The following is a 27,030-nucleotide window of genomic DNA, read 5'->3' as shown; positions in this document are numbered from 1 at the left end:
CAACCAAGTAAATCATAAATCCAAAAGTAACTTTGATAATTAAAATCAAGTAAAGCTTGTAAAGTAAAAACTTGAGATAGGTTCATAAAGTAAAATGTAATGGTGCCTTGCTCTTGTAGAGCTTTGCACTTGGCAAGAATATAAACTTGCAACCAAAATAGTTTGCATTAGTCTAGCTTGCATTGGTAATAGCTTGCCATAATATAGCTTGCCTTGATTGGTGATGTGATCAAAGTTTTCTTGCTCTTCCTCTTGGTAGAAGGCCTCTTCCTCTTGGTAGTCTCCGGTACTAGCGTCTATAAATGAATACGAGGATACAATCACCAAACAACACTTAAGTAGTCTTAATTAGCCTTAATGGCTCACACCATGAATCTTAGCATCACTACTTAACATCTATTCACAAATTATTCTAGGGTTTCTTATTTAATATTAGGAGAAATAATTTCCTCTCATTGAATTCTTCTTAAGATTTAATTCCTCTTATGAATAATAGATGACCTAGGTTGAACAAAGTCAACCTCTTCATACTTATCATTTGAGAAAATGATTTAAATGAGGTTCCATACCTCATGCAATTTAATACTAACATGGTAGTGATTTAATGCCACCAAATAACTCAATATGAGATTATATAGACCATGGTCACTACCTCATGTTGAATTACTTGAGAACAAGATTTAAATGAGAGGAAAACCTCTCATATGATTTATCACATAATTGTAACTAATTTAAAAACTACAATTGAGATGATTTGATATTCTCAAATAACCAGGGATGATCCCATGTTGACCAAGGTCAACACTTCACACTTAGTATTTGAGAAAAGGGATTTAAATGAGATTCATCATCTCATGTGATTTAATATAACCATGGCAAATGTAACTACTATTTAGATTTAAAAATCTACAAGTGGGCAAGTATGAGCCTAAGCATTTAAAGGTCAACACATTACTTCATATTACTTGTGAGAATGATTTAAATGAGGTGCTACACCTCATTGGTTTAAATTCCCAAAATTTGAAATAGTTTAAATGGGCTAGTATTGACTACATAGCCAATATTTTGATTCTAGCCCATGATCATATACAGAACATATATCATATGTTTACATAATAAATTAGAGTTTGTTAAATGTGAATTATTGCAATTGGATTCACTTCAAAATTCAAAGTGGTTGATTTTTAAGATTTATTTGAATACTGAAAAGTCTCTGTTTTGTCATTTTTGCTATTCAAAATCTACACAACATATGAGGTTGAATCCAGTGAGGTTAGCTAGATAATTTCATAAGCTTTCCAGAACATTTTGAATCACTCAAATTGAATTTGTAGATTTTGAGCTATTCAATTTATAGCACTGACCAGAATTGAATAATTGCTGAATCATATTATTTGAATTTGAAACAACGGGCTTAGGCGGGAACACAGATGGGCCGAAACGAGGGGGAAGGGACTGGGCGGGCCCAACTAGCGCTTCCCACGCAGTGGGCCAACTGACATGGTGGGGCCTGCGTGTCAGTCTCTCTTTAACCCGAAACGGTACCTGTGAACGCGAGCCGCTAGATCAGATGGAGATCGGACGGTGGAGCTGCGTCGTCGTCGTCGACGAGAAGCAGACGCGGGCACGGCGGAGGCAGGGGGTCGACGGCGAGCTGGGGCTCCGGCGAGGGGCGGCGCTGATGCTAGGCGACGTTGTCGACGACGAGGAGTCGACTGGTACCGTCGGCGAGGCGTGGGGTGGCGTCAATCGTCGGCGGCGAGGAGCTACTGTGGCGGCGGGTTCCGGTCAAATTCCGGCGAGAGGCAGGCTAATTGAGGAGGGGAAGGTGTTGAGGAGGATCAGAGGGATGAGAGCAACTTGTTGGTGTGAAAGATTCGAGCGCGGGAGCTCTCCTTTTATAGGGGGTTGAGGTGCTGCGGGTGCCCGTGGAAGGTCGTCCATGGCGCCGGCGTTTGGAGGGGTGAAGGGGCAAGCTAGGGGGCGCGTTGTGTAGGCGACGGCTAGTCGGAGCTAGTGCGCTTGAAGGGACGGCCGATGATGGTCTGTGGCGTGCTAGCGACGGTGGCATCCTCGCGGTACGGGCACGGCAGAGATTTGATCATGGCGACGGCTAGGGCGCTCCCGCATGCCAGTAGGGTTGTCCAGGAGCTAGCTAGTGGTGTGGTGATGGCGCGTGCAAGAGGGCAAAGCGAGGGGAGGACGAGGGCGACCGGACACGCACGCGTTCTGGCGCGTCCAGGATGGTGCTGGTGCACGCTCACCGCGTGCCTGGCACGTTTCTGGCGTGGTCTGGGCGTGCTCGGTCTGGCCCATGCCGTGCCTTGGCGAGCTAGGGCTGTGTACTGGCAGCGTCCTTGTGCTCCAGGGAGGCTCTGAGACATGGTGGAGGAGAGAGGGGCGAGCCAGGTCGATCGAGTGCATGGGTTTAAACGACGGGGCAAGGACATGGTGTGGTGCAGGAGTTGCAGGGGAGTGTGATCATCACAAGTTAAAGGTGGTTTAGGCCAAAACCCACTGGACAATGAGATGTAACCAAATTCTGAGATCCTGCCTGCCATGTGCTCGATGAAATGGCCGCATGAGAAAAATGTTTGAATTTTGACAATCTTTTTGGTGAGTCTCATTCATATAATCAAAGAGGTAGATTGGTTGTGGTGGTGGTCAATTTGATGAAGGTTTGCAAGATTTCAAAATGGAGCTCATCTTCTCATTGATTCAAAGTCTCCTCTTGTCACCTCTCTACTGGTCAACCTGGTCAACATCAGCACTAATGGTCAACATGAGAGTGGTTCACTTTCATATGGTCTTGGATGACATGGTCATAGTTGACCAAGTTTGGTTGAAGAAAAGTCAAAGCCAGAGGGGTAAAGAGGGGATCATGTTAAAAATCACACAAATGACCATCATCACATGTGAGATGGTTTTGAGTTAAATTTTGAATTGATTCTGGTTTCTTTGATGCATTTGGGTTTGTTTGAGTTATATAAGTATTTTAGAAACCAAAGATGGAGCTATGGTGGCCTTTGGTGAAGATTTGCAAATTTGGCTAAGTGTATGTGAGTGAATTTTGGGGATTTTCTCCCTATTTGATTTCTCCCCATTTGAGTTGACTTTTGTTGACTCTAATGTGGTTCTTATTAGTTTAGAAACATTTTCCAACCATTGAAACCAATTCAAATGGTCTTGTTCAAAGATTTGCAAAAATGGCCATAACACATAAGAGGTGATGTGTCATATTTCATTAAACTTGTAAATTGTTCATCTTGCTTCACTTGGGCATGGGTTAGGGTCAATTTAGTGTTATATTAGGTTGAGGGATGGTTTCACATCATTTGGTCAAGGTTTAAAGGCATAGATCAAGAATTGGGTATTATGGCTATGTGTCACATATGCCTCTATGCATATGTTGCATTTGAGTTTTAATTTGACTTGGCTTGACCCAATTGGTGTTGTTGAGTGTTGAAATGGTGTATAGGAGTGATCCCACCATTCACCACATGTATTAGGGTCAATATTCTTAAATTCACATTTTTGCTATTTTACTCTCATATGCCTCTATGGCATTTTTAGTTTCTTTTTATTTTCTTTGGAAACCACTTGGATTTGGTTTGATAAGCCTTAGGTAAGGTGTATGAAGGTTTTCCAAACCTCTAAGCAAAGTAGAAAGGTCTAGGGTAAAGATTTATAAAAATAGCCATAGGCACATATGCCTCTTTCTTATTTAATTTTCCTTTTATTTTATTTTAACTAGGATGGTGAAAAGATGGATGAGGTTTAGGGTTTAAGATTATTTCAAACTACTATAACAAGCAATCATGGCAATAGTACAAGAATTAAGCAAGGTCACTATGGATCATACTTAATTTAGAAAAGTTTTTGTTGGTTCCAAAATTTGGAACTAGGGAAGTTCATTTGTTTCATTTTGAATTTTTGGGATGTTACAATAACCTACGCCAAGTACTACATGATGCACACACTGTCAACTTTACATCATGGAGGAGGAATAGACTACTTTAATAACATCACTAGAGTAGCACATAGATTAATAGTGATACAAAGCTCATGATCACATAAAGATCACACCATGGGAGAGAGAGATGAACCACATAGCTACCGGTAGAGCCCTCAGCCTCGGGGGAGAACTACTCCCTCCTCATCATAGGAGACAGCAATGGCGATGAAGATGGTGGTGGTGTCGATGGAGATGACTCCGGGGGCAATTCCCCGTCCCGGCGGCGTGCCGGAACAGAGACTTCTGTCCCCTGAAACGGAGTTTCGCGATGGCGGCGGCGCCCCTGGAGTCTTTTTGGAGTTTCGTTGATTGGTGTAGGGTTTTTACGTCGTGAGGGATTATATAGGCGAAAGGGCGGCGCGAGAGGGTGCCCGGGGGGCCCACCCCATGCCTGGGCGCGCCCCCCCTCCTTGGCCGCGCCGCCAGGTGGTGTAGGGCCCCCTTGGCCCTTCTCCGTCTCTCCTTCGGTGTTCTGGGTCCGTCTCGGTAAAATAGGAGGTTTGGCTTTTGTTTCGTCGAATTCCGAGAATATTGCCCGAACAGCCTTTCTGGAACCAAAAACAACAGAAAACAGGAACTGGCACTGTGGCATCTTGTTAATAGGTTAGTCCCGGAAAATGCATAAAATCATTATAAAGTGTATATAAAACATGTAGGTATTGTCATAAAACTAGCATGGAACATAAGAAATTATAGATACGTTTGAGACGTATCAGTGCGCAACCACATGTCGCCGCCGCCTCCGCTCATTCGTCTCCGGGATGCCGCCGTGCTGTCACGGGTCGTCCAGTTTCCGTGGCGTCCGAGCGCGTCCGAATGGTAGGTTCTACACCGAGATGCGCGCCGGTGGCTTCCGCCTCACCCTCGGCATGTACAACACGCTGGAGCTGGCGGTGCGCGCTTACGACGCGGCCGTGTGGCGATTTCGGCGGCCACGGCGCGACATGAACTTCCCGGACGTCGAATCGCTAGAGGAGGCAGAGTTCCTCGCGCCAGCGCCGTGCCTCGTCGACGACGAGGACCGTCGCCAGCACCGCCAGGTGCAGCGCCGGATCGCCATCACCGAGCACGATGAGGAGTTGATGCGCCAGTGGAGGGCGCAGTTCCCCAACGACGTCGACAACACCGATGCGTTCTTCGCTGACCTCAGGGCACAGCGCAGGTCCGACAGGCGCCACCGTCGAGCCGTCGCCGAGTGCGAGCTCGACAACCCGAATACAACTTGGGCCGACAATGACCCTTGGTGGGACGACATTTGGACCGAGACAACCGACGACGACGAGTAGAGACTAGACTAGTCGTTTATCTATTTTAATTGTATTTTCAATAAAGTCGTTGTCGGTTGTTTTAGTTAAAATTCAATTTATATACCCCTTCTACCCCTTCAATTAACCCAGAGCTGGTGGCTTCATCATGGCTGACGCTGATGATGAGAAAGTTTTCCGCCACGACGCCGCGCGGGAGGAAAAGGGCGGGAATAAAATTTTATTACGATTGAACTGGAATTAAAGTACAGAGCTCAACTGAAAATTAAGATACATGGCCAGATTCGAATGTTGGAGTTATTCAGTCATACTCGTGCCTAGCCCTATAAACGTCGCCACTGTAGTTGTCGTAGTCACCGACGTCGTCGTCGCTGACATCGGGGTCACGGTAGTCGAACCTCGGCGGGTGAGCACGCGTGGGCTGGGACTGAGGGTAGCGCAGACGGGGGCCACGGTAGGCCATGACGTTCTGGAGAGTCCGGCCGCACCACCACAGCCGATGGCCGGCCTCGTTGAAGTTCGAACGAGGTGGGCCGTCCTCCTCATGCCTGGCAAGCGCACTCTCACGCCGATTGATGAAGAAGCCGTCCCAAGTCGGGCTATAGTCGGGATGCCACTGGGGTTTCCTCTGCTGCTCTGGCGTGAGCTCGAAGTAGTAGTGGTTCGTGATGGCCGTCTGGCGCGCCACACCTAGAGGGACAGGAGGGACCGGTACATCTCCGACGCTCAGCAACCAGCCGGTCGGGACGCGGTAGCCCGGCGGGCAGGTGTAGTTCGAGGCGCAAAGCGCCTCCGCCTCCCGGCACTACTAGGAAAAGGCTTATAGCCGCACTCCTTACCGCCGGCGAGTTTGATTTGAAGATGCCGGCGGTAAGTCCTTCCAGGGTGGCCTAACCCTACCACCGGTGAGGTTGAAAGGAAAATGCCAGGGGTACATGAGTTACCGCCGGTGAGTTAGATTTGAAGATGCCGGCGATATAATGGGCCGCGGGGCCTCCATCCGGCCTGGCCTTACCGCCGGCGAATTCAGCCCAATAGTGCCAGGGATAGCGGGCCTTAACGCTGGCGAAATCAATTCGCATATGCCGGGGCAAAATGGGATCCCGTGACCGAACCTGTCCTCTCACGTAAACAAAAAAGTATTCGTTCCACCCACCATCGATCAGTCCTCGCTCTCGATCCACTTTCTCTCTCCCCGCCCACTTCTCCAGCTCGACCCGGCACCCCAAAATCACGCCGCCGCGCACCAACCCTACCCTAGCGTCGCTCGCCTTCTCTTGCTCCACCCGGGCGGCTATGCTGCCCCACCTCCGGTCGCCATGGATGGACCTCCGCCCCTCCGCGTTCAAGCCCGGGGCAGACTCCAGGAGCTCCTGCGTCCGGCGACCTCCCCGCCCACCACCACCTCGCGGACGGCACGTGCATCCACCGCCTCCATCTTCGTCACGAGCGTCGATGCGGACGACGGCCTGCTCTCCTCCGCCCTTGTCCCTGGCTCTCCCTCCCACCGCTGTGCCACACCTGGCGCCGCCGCGCGTCGAGGTACTGGGTGAGGGCGAACCTCCACGGGCTGGACTCCGCCAGGGCTGAGCCTCCATCTCGACCCTCGAGCGCCTCCTACCGCACCTCCTACTCCGCCATGGTTGCTCCTACCACAACCTGCTCTGGGTGGTGGCCGCCGGAGCCGCGGCGGCCGACGGCCTCGACCGCGCATCCTACCGCCTGCCTGCGCCCTTCTTCTCACTCTACGACAACCACGGTGGCAAGGGGGTGAGGGCCGGTGCGGCAAAGGGTGGCGACACAGAGCTCCGACGGACGGCGGAGCAAGACGCGTGCGACTTGATTGCGTTTTTGTTTTCTTTTTAGGGTGTTCTATGCAAATTTCCCGGCTAGCTGTAATATTTTTTTACTGCTATGTATACATAATAACCATGACGTAGACAGCGCTGCAGCCTGTGGGCATCTGCAGCTTTTTTTATTTTCAATGCTAAAACATACCCCTGGCGAAATGGTAGAAGAGCCGGTGGTAAAGAGGGGTTACCCCCGGTGGTTACGAAAGTGCCAGCGGTAAGCGCTTACCACCGGCGAGCTTATCGCCGGCGAATCCAAAAGCGCCGGCGGTAAGCCTTTTCAGGTCGCCGGTGGTAAGCCTTTTCCTAGTAGTGCGGGGGGTTAGAGATACGATGGAAGCCATGGGAGAGAGTGATGAGATTTGCAGATATGAGTCTAGATGTGATATGTAAATGGAGGCCAAGCCTACATATATATAGTAAAAATATGGCGGGAAGACGGAGGCGGGAAGACGGAGGCAGGAAGCGGTGGAAAGCGCGGGAAGAAAATAGGCGGGAATGCAGTGGCGTGTGAAACTTTCATCCCGGGTGGGGGCTCAAACCGGGACAAAAGATGGGGGGCCTTATCTGGAGGAGGCTTATCTGTGAGGGCCTTATCTGGGGGGTGGCTGATGTGCGGGCAACCATTAGTCCCGACTGGTGGGTACAACCGGGACTAAAGGTGGTTTTTGTGTCATCTAACAAAACTGTCGGTGAGATAAGAACGCGTGGGTAACCTTTAGTACCGGCTGGTGGGTGCAACCGAGACTAAAGATGACGGCAGGATAAGGACGCGTGGGTGGACGCACTGCTCGATGAGATAAAGCATGTAGCGCACGACGCCCCGTCAGTGGAACAAGACAAAGTAGAAGCGGCGCCGTGCCTATAAAAGGAGCATCGATACGCCATGGCAAGCAGCTCAACAAGCCAACATAGGTAGGGAGAGTTTCATCCCCATGGATGGAGGAAAGAGTTGGGAAATCTCCCGTGGCGGAACTTCTCGAAGATGCCCTTGGTGCACACGCCCTATGGCATCTTCGGAAGTTCCGCCTCGGAAATATTTTCCTGCAAGCCCGTGAAAGACTTCATCTCCTCTAACAGTGTTGAGGAAAGGGTTGGGAAATCTCCCGTGGCGGAGCTTCTCGAAGATGTCGTTGGGGCACACGCCCTACGGCATCTTCGGAAGCTCCGCCTCGGAATTTTTTTTCTGCAAGCCCATGAATGACTCCATCTCCTCCAACAGTCTTGGGAACTATATATTAAGAATACATTATTACATTACAGGTTTAAATATCACCAACATCGCCATCTAGTGCTGTGGTTTTCTTCTACGCCGTAGCCATGGAGAATCGTCATCATTTAGCAAGATGCTTGGGTCAATTTTCACCGTGAAGGGCGGAATTTCTTTAAACTTATTATAATCTTCTAACATGTCTGTCTTGTCATCCACTCCCACGATGTTTCTTTTCCCCGAAAGAACTATGTGGCGCTTTGGCTCCTCGGTTGATGCATTCTTTTGTTTATTTCTTTTACTCAGTTTGCTAGACATGTCCTTCACGTAGAAAACTTGAGCCACCTCGTTGGCTAGGACGAATGGCTCGTCCATGTACGCAAGATTGTTGAGATCCACTGTTGTCATACCGTACTTATCGTCTACCAGTACACTGCTGAGCTTCACCCATTTGCACCGAAACAAAGGGACCTTAAAAGTAGGTCCATAGTCAAGTTCCCATATCTCCTCTATGTACCCATAATATGTGGTGGTCTGCCCATTCTCGTCTTTTGCATCGAAGCGGACACCACTGTTTTGGTTGGTGCTCTTTTTATCTTGGGCGATCGTGTAAAATGTATTCCTATTTATCTCGTACCCTTGGAATGTACATATGTTTGAAGATGGTAACCTGGCCAACAAGTACAGCTGCTCTCCAATAGTGGTGTTACTCATGAGATGTGTTTGCAACCAACTGCCAAAGGTATTCATGTGTTGACATTCTTGTGTTTCTCGATGTATGGGGCCACCAAGCTGGAATTGTATAGAACTGTGTAGTGTGCTTGATTGAAAGAAAGCTTGTCCCTGCACACCGTTGCTTTCCTTCCTAGTGTGCCTTTTCTAGTCAGCTTCCCCTCATACCGAGATTCAGGAACACCAATCGGCTTAAGGTCAGTAAGAAAGTCAACACAAAACTCAATGACCTCCTCTGTTCCGTAGACCTTTGAGATACTTCCTTATGGCCTAGCGCGGTTATGAACATATTTCTTTAAGACTCCCATGAACCTCTCGAATGGGAACATATTGTGTAGAATACAGGACCGAGAATTCTAATCTCTTCAACTAGGTGAACGAGGAGGTGCGTCATAATATTGAAGAAGGATGGTGGGAACAACAACTCGAAGCTGACAAGACATTCGACTACATCAACATGTAACCCTGACAAAGTTTCTGGATCCATTACCTTCTGAGAAATTGCGTTGAGGAATGCACATATCTTCACAATGGCTAGTCGAACATTTTCTGGTAGAAGTCCCCTCAATGCAACCGGAAGCAATTGTGTCATAAGCACGTGGCAGTCATGGAACTTTATGTTCTGGAATTTTTTATCCTTCATATTTACTATTCCCTTTATATTCGACGAGAAACCACACGGAACCTTGATACTGAATAGGGCTTCAAAAAAGATTTCCTTCTCTTCTTTGGTAAGAGCGTAGCTGGCAGGCCCTTCAAACTGCCCTGGATGATTGTCGTCTCGTCCTTTATGACGTTGCTGGTCCTCCCGTGATTCTGTTGTATCTTTTGTCTTCCCATACACGCCCAGGAAACCTAGAATATTCACACAAAGATTCTTGGTCAGGTGCATCACGTCGATTGCAGAGCGGACTTCCAGGACTTTCCAATATTCTAGCTCCCAAAAAATAGATTTCTTCTTACACATGGGCGTGTGTCCGTCAGCGTCTTTCGGAACAGGTCGACTGCCTGGACCCTTTCCAAAGATAACATTTAAATCCTTGACCATGTCAAGTACATCAGCACCACTACGGGGGACAGGCTTCGGACGGGGTTCTGCCTCGCCATTGAAATGCTTGCCTTTTTTCCTTAAGGCATGCCTGCGCGGAAGAAAACGGCGATTGTACGGGTACACATTTTTCCTACTTTTTTCCAAATATTTACTTTCAGTCTCATCTAAACAGTATGTGCATGCATTGTATCCCTTGTTCGTCTGTCCTGAAATGTTACTAAGAGCATACCAATCATTGATGGTTACGAATAGCAACGCTCGTAGGTCAAATTCTTGTTCGGTGTGCTCATCCTATACACGTACACCTGGTTAGGCCCACAACTCCAAAAGTTCATCAACTAATGGCCTTAGGTACACATCAATGTCGTTGCCGGGCTGCTTTGGGCCTTGGATAAGCACTGGCATCATAATGAACTTCCGCTTCATGCACAACCAAGGAGGAAGGTTGTAGATACATAGAGTCACGGGCCAGGTGCTGTGACTGCAGCTCTGCTCCCCAAAAGGATTTATGCTATCTGTACTTAGACCAAACCATAAGTTTCTTGCCTCACCTGCAAAATCCGGGAACTCTCTCTCGATGTTTCTCCACTGCCGACCATCAGCGGGGTGCCTCAACATCGCGTCTTTCTTACATTCTTACATGTGCCATCGCAACAACTTGGCATGCTCTTTGTTTCTGAACAAACGTTTCAACCGTGGTATTATGGGAGCATACCACATCACCTTCGCAGGAACCCTCTTCCTGGGTGGCTCGCCCTCAACATCACCAGGATCATCTCTTCTGATCTTATACCGCAATGCACCGCATATCGGAAATTTATTCATATTCTCGTACTTCTCACCGCGGTAGAGGATACAGTCATTAGGACATGCATGTATCTTCTGCACATCTAATCCTAGAGGGCAGACAAGCTTCTTTGCTTCATACGTACTGGCGGGCAATTCGTTCTTTCTTGGAAGCAGCTTCTTTAATATTATCAGCAATTTTTTAAATCCTGAGTCAGTCACACCGGCCTCTGCCTTCCATTTCAGCAATTCCAATATGCTACCCAACTTTTTCTGCCCATCTTCACAACCTGGGTACAACAATTTTTGGTAGTCCTCTAACATCTTGTCGAACTGCAACCTCTCCTTATCTGTGCCACAGTCTCTCCTTGCATCAGAAATGGCCCGACGAAGATCATCATCACCAGGCTCATCTGGTGCCCGTTCTTCACCTCCTTTTTCTTCTTCATTGTCTTCCATTGCGGTATCATCGTAATCAGAGAACATAGATCGGTACTTGTCATCATTATCTTCTTCTTCATCGCCGTCTTTCATCATAACCCCTTCTTCTCCGTGCTTGGTCCAAACATTATAGCCGGACATGAATCCGTACCGAAGCAGGTGGCTCTTAATGTCTCTTGAGCAAGAGTAATCCTTCTAATTCTTACATTTCAGACATGGACAACAAATAAAACCCTGCTTCGACTTGTTGGCCTCGGCCACAAGCAGGAAAGATTTCACGCACTCTCTGAAAGCGGGATCGCATCGGTTACCGTACATCCATGGATGACTCATCTGCACCATAAGTACAATTATGTATCAGATGCAATCACCATGCAAAATTAGTATTGTGCGGACTATGTATACGAGAAAATAGTTGCTAACCTTTTAGGATCAAAAAGAGAAGAAATCTTATCAAATAAAATCAAGTGGCATCCTCACAAATATTTTATCAAACACCTCTTGTGCACATGAAGAAAAAAAGAGATAGCATAAACCTCCACCTTTCACCACCAAGGAAAAAAATGTAGGGAGGTAGGGGGGGGGGGGCTGTGTATATATAGGCCTGGACCTTTTGTCGCGGGTCGTGCCACCACCCGCGACAATTTCGATGGAAACAAACATGACGAAAGTACATTAGATTGTTTTTTTGGTTATTTACTGTACTGAAACCAATATGATCGTGGGACCTGAATCTTGAAGATCAATATATCTAAAATAGATGCAGAAACATAACTGTATTTTCCTTGACAGATCAATCAATGTGAAAGGAAAGATAATATGGAAAATCTTGTCTAAACTAACAAAAAATGTTGCTGGGAGGGTACACATGACAACATTTTTTTTGAGATGCACATAACAACATTGGTATTACTAATAACAGTCTGTGTGTAGTTTTCTTTTTCGAGCACCATGCTACATATTCATTTTAGTAATACTGATCATGTAATTATCTATCATTAATATCTATCATTATTTATTCACAATTGGTAACAAAGTGACACTTATTCCGAGTTCTATAAATATGATTACTCTTAAGAATATATGCGGTTAGTTACGTCTTTCCACCGTCACAAAATAACATTTTTATTCTAAAAAACCTGTATTTCAAAAACATTAATTTCTCTGTCAGTTAGTGTTACTTAACCCATTAGTACAAATTTTTATTAAAATCTACTTAATATATTTTCTACCGAATAGGACAATATCTCCCATACAATTTTTACGGTGGTTGGCATTTTTAATAACCGTCCATCCGCCCTGATTTAACGGTGGAAACTAGACGGAACCAAAACTGCGGGACCGGAACCAAATTTTGTGGGACCAGACCTCAAATATATTTTACAAACATTATAAAAGACAAACATCCTTTTAGACGGCCGAATTATCCGATGAGACTACACAAATCTTAAAGCAACAAATAATTAATCACACACATCTTAAAGCTATCATTTTATTCTCACCAAATTTATGTGGACCTCACCGGCCGTGTTTCTCTCACTCTCTGAACTCAAGCTCGCCTTCTCTCATCTCTCTCTCTCTGGAGCAGTCCCGGCGCGCGCCGCAACCTCCCGGCGATCCCCGCGATGGAGGGGAGTGGCCCGCGTCGAAGGGGAGGGGAAGGCGACGGAGGGGAGGAGAGGGGATGGTGAGGCGTCGCACCCTGCATCGCAACCCTCGTTGCCGCCAGGTGCTCCCTCGTCTCCGGCGTCAACCTTGCCCTCAAGTTCGCCGTCCTCGTCCGTATCTCCCGCGCGGACTCCAGGTTCTTCTTCCGCTTCTCCGAGATCGCAGCCCGGGACATTGTCTTCGTCCCCACCATCGGGAGGGGGCCGCGTCGGACCGGTCTGTCCCGGCGACGGAGGGGAGGGGACGGAGACGGTGTGAAGCGGCGGAGCTGGCGTGCGCGGAAGGTCTCTCCCGGCGATCTCCGTAAAAGAGCTGTATTTTTGTTGCATAACTAGTCGTACAAAACATGCCAGAGCTGGGCATTCAATTCTTGCTCAGAGGTGAGTAATTATTCTGGCATTAAAAGCAAATAGCTTTTGTATGTGGGAACTGTGAAAGATTTTCGAGTGTCTTATCTATTATGGTTGTGTATTTTCTTCAGGTTTGTGGAGAATGTGGTTTGCTAGGCTACTATACAACCATAAACTCAGGACTTCTTTCTGCACGTCGTGCAAAACAGGAGAAAACTTGGCCAAAGTGAGGATGCCGTACACTTGCAAGCTTTTGTTTCAGGTACTGCAGAAGGGGGAAGTGAAAATAGTTCAGTAATGCAGCTTAATTGTTTTCCTGAGATCTTTTTGTAGAATTACCAATACTCATCTAGTTAAGGGCCTGAAGCTCAACTGTTTTCTTAACTTTTTCTGCTCAGATATGCGCAATTAATTCCTTTAAAGTTGCCTATTGTTTTTTTGAGTGTATCATGTGCCTCTAGAAAACCATATTCGTAAATCTGCCTCCAGAAAATTGCATTGTCCATAAATACCCAAACAAACAGTAGTTTCAAAAACAATTAGTCTGTCACATTTATGTCTCAATGAGCCTTATTTCTAGGGCTAGTGCTGCATTCTTAAAACCTGTCATGCATGCTTAATATTCTTCCTCCAGAGTACAGTGCCTTCTGCAACGTGTGGAGCATGTATGCCGTTAGAATTTGGTTTTTGTTCAGCGAAATGATGGACTCCGTATTGGTTTTTCAATTGGTTGTCTAGTTATCACTCCGTCCCATAATATATTATACAGAAGGTGCAACTGTCAAAGTTAGACACTTTTCTCAAGAACATGAGATCCGGGTGGACGTATAAATAATTGTGCCTGCCTATGCTAATCTCTTATTCAAATGGGCGTTGGCTATACATGCACGTTTTGCTGTATCCAGGCCATATACAAAATCATATCGATCGTTTGCTTGCTAGCTGTCCATGCATGCATGGTTTGGCTGTATGTCATGTGCACGCCTACGTGTGCTTACGAATACACGCGTCCTGGCCGCGTCCCGCATCAGCCTCGCGCCGAACGGCACGGCCAAACTGATGGATAGGGATCAAGCTATTGGATGAGATAAGCCCATCTAGAGCCAAGCCGTAAATTGAGCAACGGCACAACAACCTGAGAACGTAGCCCGCGCATGCAGCGCGTTCTTTTCAGTTCGGCCTGGGCGCTCATCTATAAAACGAATGGAGCGGCAGCTGAGAAAAAAGGCGGAGGCCGGACACACAGAAAACTGGGCAGCGGCTGACGCGCCTAACAAGAGGCCAGAGAGCCGGGGCAGCGGACGCGCCCCGCAACGTGAAGACGGAGGTTGCCGATCACCGGCGACCGAGGGCGTCGTGGACACGGCGTGACCCGCAGCGACCCGGCGCCACGCCATGGTGCACATCCAGCGTGGAGGTTAGACGTCGGAGCTCTCCGCCACGCTGACAAGGTGCGCCATCGCACCGACGACGCCGACCATGCTTCTTCACGTCACCACAATCTGTGGCGAACAAGATCGTCTCTGTCGAGGAGGAGGCCACCGCTGGAGCTTCCCATATGCAGCCCGTCGGCGTGCACCGGTGATGCCAGCATCCGTCGAAATGCAGGCCAGGTCACCGGGATGAGATATATTTCCTCCATTATCTAAGAACCATGGTGATTGTATTGAGCTGCAGGTACGTACATGGTGCAGTCTACCAGGGGAACAGACGCAAGAAACAAAGGGCAGCGGACGAGACGCGCCTGACAAGAGAAGAGATCGGAGGCAGCGGACCTCGGCTCAACGGCGGCAGCCACGTACAGCGACGAGGTGCCAGACACATACGCACGAGGGTGGCGCAATGCAGAGCCCTTATGGAGCTCGCTGCGACGCCGAAGACGAGAAACCATAGCGCTGACGACGCCGTCCATGGCGACGCCACCAGCTGCGCGATGAACAAGATCATCTCCGTCGACAAGGAAGCCACCGCCGGAACCTCCCGTAGGCAGCCCGTCGACGTGCACCGGTGATGCCCGCGGCCGTAGAAATACATGCCATGCCGCGGACAACACGCACAAGAAACTCAAGGCAGCAGGGACGACGCGCCCATCAACGGCGGCGTCGAAGTACACACACGCCCAACGGCGGCAGCTGCGCCACTCGCATCCGGAGGCGGCGGGCGACACCCCGAACACACGCCGTGGAGCCATGACGCGGAGCGCGCCGTGGAACTTGAAGACGGAGGTCGGCAAGCTCACGGAGACCGGCGCCGACGGCCTCGACGCTGAGCCGGGATGGAGACGGACAACCGATGGAGCTCCACGCCGTCGGCCACAACGCTGGCGATAGGAAGCCCACACGACATGCCCGGCATGGAAAGTGATTACCTAACACTAACATGGCTGCATCTAGTAGCTTTATGTACGTGCTTGGTACAGTTCAACTTGTCTTCGATACAAGAACCAGAAACGTGCTTGCATGCGTGCGTATGTGCTACCCCAAGCACGTGCTCGGGTGATGGAGATCCTTCGCGCATCTGCTACCTGGCCCTTGACCTGGGCACGCCGGCACAACGTACACCTTCTGGGAGCTAGGTGGACATCTCAATGCTCCTCCTCATGCCCGTCTAAAACTCTGACGCTGATGGCGGCACGCGGCACCTGCGCGCCCATGTTCATCACCGGCTCGACGGGAAATCCACGTCGCCAAGTTCTAGATGAAGAGAATCGGCGCATGCAATTTGGCTAGAAATGCCCACGTACACATGTACAGAAGGAGCCAATGCATACGCGCCATGGCCCTAATCACACCGATCAAGGTTTAGACTAATTAACCACTATTTTTTTACATGTATGTGTGTTCTCGTGTCAGGTACGAATGGATCCATGCAAGCGGACATGACCAGACGAAGTCACCACGTCAATGTACACAGCCGTTCGAGAGTTCAATATCACTAGTGGAAAACAGGGCTTTCGTGCAAGCCTTTTGTCGCGGGCGCGTCTGGAGCCGCGACAAATGGCCTGGCCACGTCGCCCCGAAACCTTTTGGAGCTCTCCGGGCCTTTTGTCGCGGCCTTTTATCGCGGGCCGTATCACGACCCGCGACAAAAGGGGTCTGAGGCTTTGTGCCGTCTGCTGGCACCCCTTTTGTCGCGGGTCGTGGTACGGCCTGCGACAAAATGTCCAGGCCTATATATATACACACAGCCAGCCCCCCCACCTCCCTACATTTTTTTTCCTTGGTGGTGAAAGGTGTGGAGGTTTATGTTAGCTTTTTTTTTTCATGTACACAAGAGGTGTTTGATGAAATGTTTGTGATGATGCCACTTAATTTTATTTGATAAGATTTCTCCTCTTATTTATCCTAAAAGGTTAGCAACTATTTTCTCGTATACATAGTCCGTACAATACTAATTTTAGCAAGGTGATTGCATCTGATACATAATTGTACTTATGATGCAGATGAGTCATCCATGGATGTACGGTAACCGATGTAATCCCGCTTTCAGAGAGGGCATGAAATCTTTCCTGCTTGTGGCCGAGGCCAACAAGTCGAAGCAAGGTTTTATGTGTTGTCCATGTCTGAAATGTAAGAATGTGAAGGATTACTCTTGCTCAAGAGACATTAAGAGCCACCTGCTTCGGTTCGGATTCATGTCCAGCTATAATGTTTGGACCAAGCACGGAGAAGAAGGGGTTATGATGGAAGACGACGATGAAGAAGAAGATAACGATGACCCGTACCGATCTATGTTCTCTGAATACGATGATACCGTAATGGAAGACAATAAAGAAGAAGAGGGTGAAGAACGGGCACCAAATGATCCTGTTGATGATGATCTTTCTCGGGCCATTTCTGATGCAAGGAGAGACTGTGGCACAGATAAGGAGAGGTTGCAGTTCGACAAGATGTTAGAGGACCACCACAAATTGTTGTACCCAGGTTGTGAAGATGGGCAGAGAAAGCTGGGTAGCGTATTGGAATTGCTGAAATGGAAGGGAGAGGCCGGTGTGACTGACTCGGGATTTGAAAAATTACTGATAATATTAAAGAAGCTGCTTCCAAGAAATAACGAATTGCCCGCCAGTACGTATGAAGCAAAGAAGCTTCTCTGCCCTCTAGGATTGGATGTGCAGAAGATACATGCATGCATTAATGACTGTATCTTCTACCGCGGTGAGAAGTACGAGAATTTAAATAAATGCCCGATATGCGGTGCATTGCGGTATAAGATCAGAAGAGATGACCCTGGTGATGTTGAGGGCGAGCCACCCAGGAAGAGGGTTCCTGCGAAGGTGATGTGGAATGCTCCCATAATACCACGGTTGAAACGTTTGTTCAGAAACAAAGAGCATGCCAAGTTGTTGCGATGGCACATGGAAGAACGTAAGAAAGACGCGATGTTGAGGCACCCCGCTGATGGTCGGCAGTGGAGAAACATTGGGAGAGAGTTCCCGGATTTTGCAGGTGAGGCAAGGAACTTATGGTTTGGTCTAAGTACAGATGACATGAATTCTTTTGGGGAGCAGAGCTGCAGTCACAGCACCTGTCCCGTGACTCTATGTATCTACAACCTTCCTCCTTGGTTGTGCATGAAGCGGAAGTTCATTATGATGCCAGTGCTTATCCAAGACCCAAAGCAACCCGGCAACGACATTGATGTGTACCTAAGGCCATTAGTTGATGAACTTTTGGAGTTGTGGGGCGAACCAGGTGTACGTGTGTGGGATGAGCACACCGATCAAGAATTTGATCTACAAGCGTTGCTATTCGTAACCATCAATGATTGGCCTGCTCTTAGTAATATTTCAGGACAGATGAATAAGGGATACAATGCATGCACACACTATTTAGATGAGACTGAAAGTACATATTTGGGAAAAAGTAGGAAAAATGTGTACTAGTCTGAAGCTCCATTAGGCCTGTTTTGCACTAGTGTATCAAGCAAAAAGAATGTGAAAGCGAAAGGGAAAAAGCCAACTAGTCTGAAGCTCCATTGGCTTTGATCCTACGACTATCCAGCCACCCATGTTGGGAAATAAACTACTTGGCCGTATTCTCCAACCGTGTAGACACCTCCGTAAAGAGGTCGCGATCCTCCAAGCGCTGAAGTGGCGATAATGAACGGGGCAACACTACGGGAAAGATTGTCGTTGCCGTGCAAGCAAATCGGACGGCAAAGGGTGTTATTTGCACGGCAAAGGCACGGCAATGTCTGCTTCGGCAACGCCATCGTTGCCGTGCGCCTCGCCAAAACTGCACGGCAACGTCTTTGCCATGCGTTCCTCCATTTGCCGTGCGCCCATCCTCTTTGCCATGCAACCTCTCATTGCCGTGTGCCTACTGCCTCGTGCCTCTGCCGTGCGCTTTGGTTCTACTGCACGGCAAAGAGCTTCAAGCAAAATTAAAAAAAATGCCTATGCGCTGACACCAGCGAGCCGTCGTCGCTGCTAGTCACGCCATGTCGCCGCGCCGAAGGGTGCTCGCCGCGCGCCCGCTCGTCGCCGCGTGTTCCCTCACCGCCGCAGCCACGCTGATTCGCCGTGCGCCCGCTCATCGCCGCGTGTTCCCTCGCCGCCGCAGCCACGCCGGTTCACCGTGCGCTCGCTCTCCGCCCCGTGCTCGCCACCGCGGCCACGCCAGTCGGGGAGAAGAGCGCGCACAGACGAAGCGCCGACGACGAGGCCGTCCTGCTGCTGGAGCTGCTCACCGGGCGGTCGCCGGAACAGGCGTCGCGCTCCGGTTCCTCGGCGTCGTTCTTGGGGCCTAGCGCCGCCGAGGGGCAGAATGCGCAGGCGCCGGAGATCATGAGGTGGGTGCGGCAGGGGTTCGAGGACGCGCGGCCGCTGTCGGAGCTGGCCGAGTCCGGGACGCCGGCGCGCGCAAGGAGGAGGTGGTGACCGACGAGGTTGTGCGCGCGCAAGGAGATGTGAAGCAGAGCTAGGAGATTGTGGTGGGCGTGTGCGTGGACGTGGGGATAATGGGTGTGTGGTGGGCAGGCAGGGCAGCAATAAAATGGGGCCATGTGATACGTGGGGTAAACCACGTCAGCAATCCGCTCGAAACTTTGCCGTGCATGAGATTGAGGCGCACGGCAAAGCCTAGCTGTGCCGTGTGATCCCTTTGCCTTGTGGTTTTCTGACTTTGCCGTGATTTTATTCTTTGCCGTGCGCCGAATTATGGCTTTGCCGTGTCAACCTTCTTTGCCGTGCGTCGTTAGTAGTTTTACCGTGCAACGATTCTTTGCCGTGCGTCGTCAGTAGTTTTACCGTGCAATGGTTCTTTGCCGTGCGCCCTTTTTGTTTATACACGGCAAATGTATCTTTGCCGTGCAAAGTTGCATGGCAAAGGCGCGTTGCACGGCAATGCCTTTTTTTTCCCGTAGTGCAAAGTTGTACACCAGTAAATGACCTGCATGATAGAAAAACAATTGTCAATAAAAACCTTATCATTTCTACATAGCTAAAGCTACCATGCAACCGCAATTGCTTTCACTCTGATCATTGTTTTTTACCTACAATCCACCCCATTTAGCCAATTGCCAAATTTTTTTGCAATACTACGAGGTGGGTATAAGGTAGAACCTATCTGAATGATTAACCATATAGATCTAGCAACCCGACAATTGAAGAAAAGGTAATTTATTGTCTCTTCTTCGTGACAGAACACACATTTCGTACAACCCTGCGAGTTGCGTTTTACAAGGTTATCTTTAGTAAGAATCACACCTCGATGAAGATACCATGCAAAGACCTTTGTTTTTAGAGGTATCTTCATCTTCCAGATAGATTTATTATTTACGACCTGTTGAGTTGGTATGCATAATGCTTTGTACATAGAGCTTGCCGAGAATACATCATTCTTGGTGAGACTCCGACGAAATTCATTAGTCCCCTGAACCAACTGGATTGAATCTAACCACCGAAGTAGTTCGTTCCAAGCATCTAGTCGGGGGCCAATAATATCACGTCTGAACATCATCACCTTCTGCAAGGTATCCCTTTATGGCGAACAATATTGTACAAAATTGGATACTATTCACGAAGAGTGGTTGTTTCCAACCATCTATCCTCCCAAAACCATATATCTCTGCCCTGTTCCTAATAGAGAAAGAACTAAATTGGAAAAAGTACTTTTTAGTTGCCATAATGCCATCCCAAAAGTGCGAATCACCTAGTTTCCAAAGAAACTGACAGATCGCCTTTGAGCCTACATAATTTTTCCGCAGTAGTTGGTGCCAAACCCCGTCCTCCGTTAACAACTTGGTCAGCCATTTATCGAGGAAGGCCCTCTTCTTATCTTCAAGATCATGAACACCAAGTCCACCTTGATCTTTTGGACGGCACACAATTCTCCATTTTGATATGTCCAATGGAGCTATTATTAACTTCATTTCTTTTGTATTGTTTGGCCATATTTTTCAGGAACTGCAAGCGATGAATGTTGTTCCACGCTTAAAGATAACCAAACCAAGTGATGACTTGTAACATGATCATGCAGGCCGTTAATCTGGGCGAGCATCTGAGGTGAACTGATATCCATTTGGTAGCAGATTCTTAAAGGTGTCGGAGCGTGTACAAGGTTTCATATGAGGGCTCTTGTCTAAATATTCTGCATATACGAGGCGATAAATTAGAGTTATAGTTCTCCTGATATATAAATAAGAAATATCTTGATTTGATTGCCATGTTCTTTTCACTACTTTCCATATTAATATAGTGCACTGTTGATATTACATACTTCCTTGGTCCCTAGCAGCAAGATGATAACGCAGTTATATTACATATACTTGAATAAATATGGTGACTAGAGCAATATATGTATACTAGTTAGGAATGATCAATCTCTTATTCAGAGCAATGAGATGATGGCGAGGGAGATGACGGCCTGCTGAAACAGGCGCCGGCTCTCTGCTTCCATGGGTGGCGGCAGGCCCTGCTCCTTGAACTCGTCGCTGCAGGTGACCGGCGCGTCGGTGGTGGCGCTCATCTTGGTCTTGGCGTCGTCGTACGTCCGGCCATCGATGGCGGCGATGGCGTCGTCGAGGTCGACCATGGCGTCGTGGAACAGCCCAATGCACGCGTCAAGGCAGGACCGCCTTGGCGACCCTGCCGCTTCCTTGCCTCGTAGCTCGGACATGCCGGTGTACATCCCTGTGACGCCCGCCCGCACCAGCTTGGCTGAGATCATGGCGAGCCCGTGAAGGTCGGCGTCGCGGGCGGAAGGGTCGGCGGAGAGGGAGGCGATGCAGAGCGCGTTGTCGACATTCGGGTTGGTGGAGCTGCAGCGCTCGCAGGTCTCGGCGATGATGTCGTTGGCGGAGCGGAGCCGGATGATGGTGGATGAGGAGGACTGCGCCGGGGATGGTAGGAGCAACAGGGCGACGGAGAGGAGGAAGAGGTAGCAGTGTGGGGGAGACATGTTTGCTTGATTAATTTGCTGATCTACTCCGGGTAGTGCACATCGCTGCCATATATAGAGGCGGTGTGTGGAGCGTGTAAGTAAAATGCTGTGGTGGCTATGTTGTGGTTGCAGGCTGTAACCGAAACCGAAGGCGAGTTCGTTGCCCTGCCACTCCTGTCAAATCTCAAATCCAGAGATTCCCAGGACAGATCATCTGGTGATATTCATTGGCCAAACTGACAGTGATTTCATCTTGTAAGATTGTTATTGCTTTCTGATTTTGACCTACAATATTTGCTTTAACTGACAGTAGAAAAAAGAAACAAAGAAAAGTTCACCATTGGTTCCAGCTACACACATAATTATAGCAAGCAAAAGTGATGTTTTATTTGCCACCGCTGTCAAATTCTGTTCTTAAGACAAATAATTCGACTCTCGGTCACTCAGTGGATGCACCCATCCATGGATTTTGTCGGAATGTTTTTTTGTATCAAATTAATTGTGGCATTGTTTCCAATAACTGTGTCAGCAGTCAGCTGCACCCAGCACTGAACACACACGTTGGTTTCAGAAGCAGTATAAATATTAGTTTTCCTCTACGTGAAGAACAGAACTCTCATCACCGTCAGAAATATAAAGAGAGCAGAGGTACGGTGCTCAATATCAAGTACACCGTAAACTCCTTTATCGAAAAAAAAAGTACACCGTAAACTCATCTTGTTATTATTGATTTATCACATCAGATGATGGCCAGCCTACAATATTCACTTTTATGGACACAGTCGGAAACGAAAAATCAAAACAAGAAAAGAACCACAAACCAACCCAAGTACTACTACACTTAATCATAATGAAATTAATAATGGTACTTGCGGGGAATTATGAACCAAATCGTTGCAAGATGGTCACGAAGGAGATGATAATTCGCCAGATCAACGAGCCATGTTAGATCACTTCAGATCATCAGATCACGCGGCGGCGTGGGTGAAGCCGACGGCGATGTGCGCCATCCGCCCGTACTCCCTGTCGTGCGCCGCCACGGGCACGCTCCCCTTGTCGGCGCCCTTCCACGCGTCCTCGCAGCTCTCGGAGGCGCCCAGCGACGCCATGAGCTGCTCTAACGCCTTGCCGTACACCCCGGCCTGCAGGTTGTCCAGCGCGTCCCGGAGCAGGTCCGCCGCGCCGCCGTACCGCTCCAGGCAGTGCTCGTACCGCGCGCTCTTCATGGGGTCCGACTCCATGGACTCCAGCTCGGCCAGGTCGGAGATCTTGGACTCCGTGGAGGCCGCGTGGTCGATGGCGAGCTTGGTGGCCAGGATGGCCCAGTCGTGGATGCCGGCGGCGTCGCCGCTCTGTGGGTCCGTGGAGAGGGAGCGCACGCAGTGGTCGTAGTCCACACCGTGGTGCGTGTCCGACGCGCCCCGGCAGGCGGCCGTCACTGTTACCGGGTTCGCGCACGACTCCTCCTGTGCGGCCGCGTGCGCCGCCATGAAGACAGCGACGGCGAGGCCGAGGATGCAGACTGGCGACGTGGACCTCATTGTCCGGCCGGCGATCAAGTTGACAGTCACGGATTCTTGGACGGAGCAAGGGAGAGAGGGATCGAGAGGGCGAGCGCGAGACGTAGGAATATTAATAGGGATCGGAGAGGAAGGAGAAGATGGAGAGGTCGGGAGGAAGCCTCGGCGCCATTTTTATCCTCGCTGCATGCAGGCTAGCGACCGACCATGGCGATGCATCTATTTTTAGCTCCTCCATCCATGGCCATGTCCATGCATACATGCACGGACGAACTGATCGAGCCTCGGTTTCCCGTCGCTCTTTTGTTCCTTTGAACGCTTCAAAATCGCGACGCCGACAAGAGGACGACGAAGACGTTAGACATTACCTAATAATAGATAACAATATAGAAATATTTTTAAACATTTTCAATATAAATATATATATATTTAATTTTTTTGTCTCCACAAATATAGTTGTCATGGTTTTCTAGTTAACTATAAACAAAAAAAAGTTCCGTGGAACTATAAACACATATGTATCTCTATTATGTGTCATACTAATACTATTTTTCGGATCCTAAATTTGAAAATGTTTGTGTGCTTGAACAAACGTTCAACTATATTAAACTAGGAGTTAATGTATTTGAAAACAAATGTTCATGATTTTAATAAGAAATGCTAACATGCCTCCTAAAAATTCACAACTCCATGCTACAAGATGGAACGATAGCGACTACGACATCGACCACGTCTGACGACTAAGACTGCATCAACAACCCAGCATCACTATTGTGATAGTCCCTAGCTACAACCACGCGCACCGTTTTGGCAAAACCGTTGTGTGCTCCGTGAGCTTCCTCAAGTCTTGCGAAAGCAGGTCGTCTCACCTACGACCGCGTCCTCTGCCATTTGCAAGACTCCCCCGACAATACCTCTCAAGTTGCAAAACGTTGGACACAACTCCATCTACATCTAAACCAAAAAAAAATATTCTGCACGTTTTTACCTTTGTGGAGATTGCGGCTCCATCGAGTGATGAGTACTACATCAACCACGACTACTTCGACCATGTCTACAACAACATCGGTCACCTCAACATCAACATTGTCAACACCCGGGTTTTTAAGTCCAGATGCCTATTATGCCATACATCGCAATCCCAGGAATAATGTTTTTGCGAGACATAATAGTAAGTAGCATAGAGTCATCATTTATTACAACACATATTGTCTTACAACCATAGATCACATGATCCAATATTACACGAATATAATGTTCAACATCACAAATAGTAGCGGAAGCGAAGTAGTAGTGGACGATATATTCCACAGGCAACGCTTGACGTTAGAAGACGATCCTAGTTATCGTAGACGTCCTGTTGTCCGTCATCCTGATACTGGTGCTCTCCTTCATAGTCTGGCATTTGAATAGCCAGGGCAAAGCCATGAGTACTTTTAAAGTACTCGCAAACTAACTCTAGGATAAATACTCATTAAGTGTAAAGGGGTGCTAAGCTCTAGGTTTATTTGCATAAAGCCAAGTTTTAGTTTCATAAATCTTTGGTAAAGCCTAAATCATGTGCTAGACTAACTCAAGTGGGAACATTAGGGTCATTCCCACAACTCATTATGGATCACCATAATGTCACCTTTCAAACCACCATTCATTTCTAGAATCAAAACATTTTAATGATAACGGAGATAGTATGGCCTTTCCAATCGTCCATAACCGTGGACACGGCTATTCGAATAGGTTTAACACTCTGCAGAGGTTGTACTCTTGTGCCACAACTTTTGATTTCATCCGTCGAGGATAACCTCGAATCATCGTAACACAGTACGCGGATCATCAATCGAAACCTTTCACTTATATATGCTAGTATGAGCACCTCTCCCCATGAGCTTGGCCTCCCGGTGAAAACCGCAGCCAACCCGGGAACTGCACAGGGCTTGGGCCGTATATTCACCTCATTTCAACATCAATCCACAAGTAACGGAGGCAGCCGCAGCGTAACCCCTATGATGTTTGTTCAGAGGGAACCCATACTAAAATACACAAGTTTCTAGTTAAGCCCTACCCATAATCAGGTATTGTGGGGGTACTTGTATAATTGGAAAGGTATCGCATTCAAACTCAATCATCTATTTTGTCAAAAATCACCATCTTCTCTTGGTCATATTCACCTTCAAAAATCTTTCACTTCAATTCATTTCACAAATGTTCCCATCTAGAGTAGTCAATTTTAATTGATTAGCACTAGCCACTATGTGATGGGGGTGCTATCTAGCTTTATTTGCTTAGGCTAACTTTGATACTCTTGTTCTAATCTAGACAAGGGAATCATAAATCAAAAGGGTACCTTGGAATAAATAAGCAAAAGCAATTGTAAGTAAAAAACATGGGATAGGTAATACATAAAAGTAAAGTGTGATGGTGCCTTTGCTCTTGTAGAGCTAAGCACTTGTGTTTAGCAAGGGTTAGCTTGCCTTGAGTTGGGTAGTTATCGAAGTTCTCTTCTTCTTCCTGAGAGTAGCCCTCCTCTTCTTGGTATTCCTCGTTACTAGCGTCTATATACGAATACGAGGTATAAATACTAAACCAAGCTCACATTCTAAACTAGAGGCACTCAAAATAGTTCACACACTAGTCCTATCATCAATCAAACATGGCATGGTGGATTTATTTGGATTTGTCTTTAGTAGAAAGAAAATAATTTCCTCTCATTATTCCTATTTCTTAGATTTGATAAGTAGGTCTTTAAAGGATTCCATTTCTTTGCATTACTTAAAATTAAGATTTAATCTCTCCATATAATAATAGGGTATGAAATATAGGTTGACCCCAAAGTCAACATTTCATATCTATTATATGTGAGTTCAATTTACTTGAAGTGTTATACTTCACATAGTTTTAAAACTTAGCATTTAAATGAATTAAAATCTCTAAGTAATAATTCTCAAGGGTTCATTAGCCTAAGTCATTCCCCCTGGTTATTAGTACTTAGGATCAAAATTTAAATGAGAGGTAATTTTCATATTGGGGTTGAGTTTGAATTCCACTTAAAAATGCTCTAGAAATGACTACATAGCCATTTTATTTGATCTAGTCCATGATCATACAAACAACAGGGCTATGTTATTGCATAATCAATTAGAGGACATCATTTGTGATTTATTAGAGTTGGAATTACTTCAAAATCTATTCTGGTTGATTTTTAAATAAAGTTTGAAAGTGTAAAAGTCCCTGTCTTGTCTTTTTTTTGTCAAATTAAATCTATAACGAAAATGAAGATGGGGCCAGTGGCATTGGATGGGTAATTTTATGGGCTTTCCAACGGTATAAAATTTGCTAGATTTGGTTTGGTAGAATTTAAACTATTCAATTTTTACTAAACATTCAGCAGAGCAATTTGAATTAAAGAATAAACCAGATTTGAATTTTTGGGCTGGGCGGGAAAAGTAAATGGGCCGAAACGAAATTCGGCAGCACTTCGCAGCCCAACACGCGGCTGGCGCGCTCGGGCCGCGCTGACAGGGTGGGGGCCACCTGTCGGCGCCTATTTAAACGCCGAACCGGTATGCGAAAGAATGGCCGTAGGATTAGAACAGAGATCTACGGCTGGGGAGCGTCGTCGTTACCGACGGGATTCCGACGAGGGCACGGCGGCGGTAGGGGGTCGGGGAGCCTACCAGGCCGATGCAGGACTCAGGCAGTATGCGCGGTGAAGGTGTAGTCGATGAGGAAGAGGTTGGGAGCAGCGGCGGCGCTTGGGGTGG

General features: G+C 47.8%; 2 protein-coding genes across 2 annotated transcripts; both read right to left on the bottom strand.

The window, feature by feature from the left end:
• Positions 1 to 21,006: 21,006 nt before the first annotated feature.
• On the bottom strand, positions 21,007 to 21,856 carry LOC127310912 (putative invertase inhibitor). The gene has a single exon (XM_051341526.2). It carries the CDS (start codon positions 21,768 to 21,770, stop codon positions 21,201 to 21,203), a length of 570 nt encoding a protein of 189 aa, XP_051197486.1. The 5' UTR covers positions 21,771 to 21,856; the 3' UTR covers positions 21,007 to 21,200.
• Positions 21,857 to 22,452: 596 nt separating this feature from the next.
• LOC127310913 (putative invertase inhibitor) lies at positions 22,453 to 23,372 on the bottom strand. Its single transcript, XM_051341527.2, has one exon. It carries the CDS (start codon positions 23,291 to 23,293, stop codon positions 22,721 to 22,723), a length of 573 nt encoding a protein of 190 aa, XP_051197487.1. The 5' UTR covers positions 23,294 to 23,372; the 3' UTR covers positions 22,453 to 22,720.
• Between the last annotated feature and the right edge of the window lie 3,658 nt (positions 23,373 to 27,030).

This window comes from Lolium perenne, chromosome 6, assembly GCF_019359855.2.
Source record: "Lolium perenne isolate Kyuss_39 chromosome 6, Kyuss_2.0, whole genome shotgun sequence".
Classification (NCBI taxonomy): domain Eukaryota; kingdom Viridiplantae; phylum Streptophyta; class Magnoliopsida; order Poales; family Poaceae; genus Lolium; species Lolium perenne.
This window is presented reverse-complemented; position numbering and strand designations above follow the sequence as displayed.

What these genes read in the sequence shown, in the direction of transcription:
- LOC127310912 (XM_051341526.2), bottom strand. Translation starts at nt 21,770, where the DNA reads ATGTCTCCCCCACACTGCTACCTCTTCCTCCTCTCCGTCGCCCTGTTG.
- LOC127310913 (XM_051341527.2), bottom strand. Translation starts at nt 23,293, where the DNA reads ATGAGGTCCACGTCGCCAGTCTGCATCCTCGGCCTCGCCGTCGCTGTC.